Source organism: Lytechinus variegatus, chromosome 8 (genome assembly GCF_018143015.1).
Source record: "Lytechinus variegatus isolate NC3 chromosome 8, Lvar_3.0, whole genome shotgun sequence".
Lineage (NCBI taxonomy): Eukaryota > Metazoa > Echinodermata > Echinoidea > Temnopleuroida > Toxopneustidae > Lytechinus > Lytechinus variegatus.
The window spans coordinates 20839536-20845535 of record NC_054747.1 but is presented as its reverse complement, the minus strand read 5'-3'; the positions used below and the strand labels follow the sequence as shown (position 1 = coordinate 20845535).

Here is a 6000-nt window from a genome sequence, read left to right as displayed (position 1 = left end):
TTAGTCACAATCGCGAAGTAAATATTATGGCCAATTTGTTGGACCGATGAAATACTTTTGCTCAGTTTATATATCTTAAAAATATAAATTTTACCAGTATCAATTGTAAAATAATTATCAAAGATTTCGAATATAATTTTCATCAATGATAATTTGTTAAATGACTAATAATATAATGAAAACAATACTATTTTAAGCAATGTACGCACGTTACTATGGTTCCCAATCGGGTAATCAAGATGTGATTGACGTGACGTATCTAGATTGAACACCTCCATGGCATTGACGACTGGTTTCGAAGATAATTTATAACTGCACATTTTTTTGTTATAAGAAAAAATAAAGACAAATCAAACCTTTATTCTGATAAAGTAGACTTCCAAGATGTCTGCAGCCCAAGCGGTTCGCCGACCCCGTATCCAGCAGGCGAGAACACACGACTATTTGTATGGTAAGTCGACAAAAAAAATTCGATTTGCCAGCTGCTATCGCGCCGCACCCTGTGGCATAGCATAGGCATGGGCATGGGGAATGTGCGTGGAATAGCGGCTGACTGCGCTGGCAGGGGATGGGGAGAGATAGCGAGAAGAGAGATTGAAATTTCTTTGTCATTTGATCTGTATTGTTAAGTGGTGCATGTATCATAGCTGTGATGAACTATTCTTTGACAATTATGCGTTGCCTTAATGTGTAGACTAGTACAACAAGTTTCTTGAATTTGAAAATGAAAAAAAGAAAGTTTAAGAAAATTGAATTGTCTGGCAAGTCAGACTCAGCTCAGCCTCAGAGCTCAGAGTCAGACTTAGACAGCTGGCAGCCGTCTGTTTCGAGGAGTTTTTTAACATTTTTTTTTTATTTCTCCTCGTACACAGACGGCTCGCTATCGTGCAGCCACCATTAGGGGACTTGCAATGCAAAATCCCCCCGTCGGGGCTCTTCAATTTTTGTCTTTAATGAATAAAAATTTTGAAAATTAATGCGACCAAAATGCAAATTTATATTCCCTCTTGGCATTAATTGCCCCAAAACAGAGAAAAATGAAGTTAAAAGGAACAAAAACAGTGACTTACCTCGGCTGTCGCGCAAATTCACTTCCCCGTTTTATCCGATCTTAAGTACATAAACATATGGCCATTGAGTCCCCTGCACAGATCGCGCTAGAACTTCGGTCTCTGTATTTGGTGAGTGAAGCCAACAGAGTTCAGCTGAACGACCAACAAAACAGAGACCGAAGCATGGTCTAAGTCAGACTTAGTCTAAGTCAGACTTGCTAGTAGTAGGATGGGGGGTTGGGTGTCCGGACACTTTATATTTTTGAAGCCTTCTTTTTCGTCTTTGGATTACAATAAAAATATGAATTCAATGGTAGGCCTAATCATCTTCTATTTTGTTCTCTTTAATATTTCCTAACATTTTTACTAAAAATTGATGAAAGTTAATGAAACTTTGTAAATTTTTCCAAATGACTTTCTAAACTTGATCGTCCGGACACACAACCTGTCAGGACACACAACAACTGGGTGTACTAGTAGTTGTAGTTGGACGAGTTGTGAGAATGATTTTTTTGAAAACGTAGTTCTACATCAGAAATCCTCTGTTGGTGTCCTCTTTTTAATTGTGGTACTTGTCATGCTTGTGAACAAAAATGGTTGACCAGTTGACCACTAGAATGCCTGGGGGTCATATTGTGAAAATTGTCTTGAACGACTAATCATGTGAACTCTTAGTCTTTCGAGATACAAGACCCCCCCCAAAAAAAAAAAAAAAGCTCTAAAAGTGTTCAAGGTAAAATCGTTGACTATTCATGCCCTTTATTTTGGCAATTTGTTAGTAAGATTTTAGGGAGGAGGTAAAATGACAATTATCATCATCATCATGCCAGTTATCTAACTTTTGTAAAGTGCAGTGTGGCTCAAGACCGGATGTTTGTGATTAAAATCAGACTGATTTTTTAATTTCTAAAATTAAGAGATCTGAGTGTCAAAGTTAAGAGGTGCCACACAAACATTTGCACAAATGTCAATTTCTAATTTTAATGCTTTCCTCCTACTTTTCAGATTTAATAATATTTTCTTGTGTGTCTAATTAAATCTAAGTGAAGTCAGTACTGGTATAATAAACTGGCTACAATATTCTATACTACCCCAATTTAGTGTCTTGATAAATAGAAAAGGCCAGTCAGATCAAGGTGTGTAAGAGGAAAAAGATGGAGAAGAATTATTTGAAAAAAAACAAACAAACATGTCATATATATTTTGCTCTTTCACAGATCCTATTTACACATTGTCTAGTGAGAGGGACCATGGCAGAGCTACATTCAAAGCTAATACGACTGTGGAAAGAGTGGTAAGTATTTCATTACAAAAACAAACAAACCTTATATAACAAAAAAAAAATCCAAGAGATATTGGATGGTATTCACAAAAAAGCAAAGCTTGGAGGTAAAATCAAAGTCATTTTGCAGGTAAATACCGTAAATACCATAATTTGACCTTACCTTAATCATTAGAATATCATTGCGTGATACGATCTTTATTAGTGGAGTTCATTGTGACTTACGTAATTTGGTTTAAATTTGGAAATTTTGTTAATCAATTATTGGAGTGTGAGTAAAAAGCAAAATATTTTCAACAGAAAAAAAATATTTGAATAAAAGCAATATTCATGCAAGAACCATGATAACTAAGTTATCACATTTCTTAGTAAACGTAAGGTTTATTTTTTTATTAAATCTTCTTTAGAAGACTATTAAAAGAAACACAGTAATGTTAATTTTATTGTTTATTTTTACCATGAATCTGGTTGACTGTATAATGCTTGTTTTACACAGGTTTCTGTTTAAGGGCTCCTTTCCCGGGAAATTAAGCAATAAATGAAAATTGTCTATTTGGCGTCATGTTGCATTCATCCTTTCAAGCTCCATTACATGTTTTCATGGTAAAATAATATATTTTGTATCTTATCTTCAGGGCCGTGTTCCCCAGTTCAACACCATGTTCAGCTCATTACGTCACTTCCCGAGGTTCAACGTCCGTCTGGATCCCACGGACCCGGTACCTCGATTTGTCTCCAGGCAATGGAGAGGCTATGCTGATCAGGCCAAGGAGGCGCTCGTCAGATACAAGACGTGAGTGGTGCAGGGAAAAATTGGGGTTTTTTTTTAGGGGGGTATTTTTAGAGCCTCGTTTTCAAATCTGCAATATTGGATAAGTTTTAACATGGCAATGAATGGGATGTAATTTGAGAGGCTGATCTTAAAACTTTTTATACATTTGTTATTATAACAAATCTTTATGAAATAGACCCCTGGGGCCCATAAAAAATGTAACTTTAACTACCATGGTGAAATGGCTCAACATCCACTAAAAATGGCAAAGTTACACCAGTTGTAAGTCCTTTATGAAATGGCCCCAGGCGGGTGTTTCATAAAGCTGTTCGTAAGTTAAGAGCGACTTTAAGAACGACTGGTGATCCTTTCTTATGGTAAATGATATTCACCATTAATGTTCATTGGTGATTATTTAGCGCATAAGAAAGGTTCACCAGTCGTTCTTAAAGTCGCTCTTAACTTACGAACAGTTTTATGAAATGGCCCCAGGTCTACAGGTATAAGTATTTGGTCTACTTCTCAAATAGTCTAGTTCCACAGGGACTTAAGCCATTTGATCTACTATCAATTTGGTCTACCGGTAATTGCCATTTGGTATAGACACTGTTTGGTCTAATACCTACTTTGTGCAATTATCATTAGACTAATGCAAAGATGATTTATATTCCACTTTGTTTACTATTTTTGCACTTTGTCAAATGAAAATTCAATTCATAAACCATTCATCCGATCACATAGACTAAGTGCTGTTAAACCCAATTGGATATTAGACAAGATAGGTATACATGTAGTTTAACTGGAAAATAGATGAAATGGTAAAAGCTGAAACAGTTGTAGATGAACTTGCACTAGACCATCTGGGATAATACTAGATGAAATATAGACAATATTTTTTAGGTACATTCATTTATTTGTTATTTATTAATATTTTCTCAATAGGAAAGCTTTATAATTTCTCAGTACACAATTTAACATGGATGCTCTACATATAATTATAAACCCTACACACAAAGTTAGTGCAAAATCAAGCTAATTTCACCTTCACACCTATTTGATATGCACCCCTTTCCTGCTAAAAGTGAGAGTTCATTGAAAGTAAACTTAGATTCTATGTGGTGGTAATCATTAAAGTTGAAAGGATTTCATTCTTAATTGTATTGCACTTATTAATAATCCTTGGAGGAAATGACAGTGTGTGACTTTAAAACTCTTTAAGATTTGAACAAGTCAAAGACTTTTTTCTCCTTTTCAGTTTACCTCACTCAATTTGGTAAGGTAAAAGAAGGTATGAAATGAGAAGAAAAAAGAAATCTGTATAGTGCTTAATACAGTAGAACAAAGTGGTTTACAGATAAATATAGTTTAAAGATAATACATTAAAAGATATAAGAAATGATGAGTTTCATAACCTTGTGTTATTTTTTTGCAGATTCAACTATGCTCCCGATCTGAAGATCCCCACCGTTCACCATGCCGATCCTGATGTCGGAGGTCAGAATCGCTACAAGTACTTCAGGCGTCCCATCATTCCATTCCTGCAGCAAGTGCCACCAGAATTCGTCATGGACAACTCGTAAGAAAATCAATTTGAATGTTATACTAATATAAACCATTCCAGTCCAGGGCCTTGACTTACAAATAGTTACGATTGATCCAATCACTTTAAACTGTGGAAATCCATCCATACCATACTTTTTTTCAACAGGAAATTTGCTCAATCTCCTTAGTAAATAAAGAGAACCACACTTAATCTTTAAGAGAACGATGGATGTATCTAGAAAATATTTTGAACAAATTTGCATTTTAGATGTTGATGTTGCTGGCTGTCCATAGTTGTAGTTGATCCACTCAATCGCACCTCTTTGTAATAGAAGGCCCAGAGTTCATATTTACCGAAGTTGGGCTATATCATGTTATGACAATATCACTGAAATACATGTACATGTATTGTGATACTGAAACTTCAATGAATTGACGATATAGGGTGCACGATAGGCCTATATCACATCAGGACATTGTAAACAGTTGAGGTTTTATTGTCTTTCAGAAAATAAATCTGCCATGTGAAATGCTATCGCCACAAGTGAGCATTCCATGATATGGCTTGAAAATTATTGATTTGGGATGATTATTCAGATATGAAAATATCCATATTTTATTGTAAAAAAATGGGCAAAAGTTTCTTTGCTCTATAGATCGTGGGCCAGGCAGCCACTGTGCAGCGCCAGTGCGACATTGCTCTATCCAATAAAATTGGTGAACGTCAAACAAGGTAGCAGCAACACCTGTCTTTTAAGGTCTTTTTGGTCTGATGCGGCTGGGGCTTGAACCCCCAATCTCTCAGTTGTGAGATGGACGCTCTTCCAACTGGGTCAACTCACCTGTTATAAATATGGATATATTTTGTATGAATGCTAATGACTCTCTGTTCCATTTTATTGATGGGACCAGCCTTTGGGTCATCGCTGATATATTTTTTTTCCCTGCACTTTTCCTGATTAGATTGGCACGCATGGGTGGCCAGACTGACCAGGTGATTCAAGAGCGAGCCCCGACCCCGCTCCACCGGACCATTGAGATTCAGACAGACTACAGGGAGAGCGAGACTCAGACTGATCCTTACACCCCGGAGTACGTCGTTAGGCCTGGATCTCAGCCGGAGCTTCTCACATTGGCAACTCTCTCCTTTGGTAAGAATCTTATGAATACATTGGATTGGATGATGTAATTTGGTAATATTTTATAACTTTGAAATAATTGGTAATATTTTTTTTTTGTAATATTAATAATGATATTTCATTGTATCTGTGCCATTTACAGATATATTATCACCTCTATCATCAGATTCTGGCTTGCCCACATAAGACGTGTGCACATCTCCACTCCCTGGG

At 36.3% G+C, this 6000-nt stretch overlaps 1 protein-coding gene across 3 annotated transcripts in view; it reads left to right on the top strand.

The window, feature by feature from the left end:
- The first annotated feature begins 226 nt into the window (after nucleotides 1-226).
- Nucleotides 227-6000, top strand: part of LOC121420140 (cilia- and flagella-associated protein 91-like) — a 29834-nt gene continuing 24060 nt past the window's right edge. For all 3 annotated transcript variants that reach the window (XM_041614676.1, XM_041614677.1, XM_041614678.1), the window contains exons 1-5: nucleotides 227-451; nucleotides 2270-2346; nucleotides 2970-3127; nucleotides 4539-4682; nucleotides 5612-5799. In XM_041614676.1, coding sequence (XP_041470610.1) covers nucleotides 385-451; nucleotides 2270-2346; nucleotides 2970-3127; nucleotides 4539-4682; nucleotides 5612-5799 — 634 coding nt within the window. In that variant the 5' untranslated portion in view covers nucleotides 227-384. The remainder of the gene's footprint in view (nucleotides 452-2269; nucleotides 2347-2969; nucleotides 3128-4538; nucleotides 4683-5611; nucleotides 5800-6000) is intronic.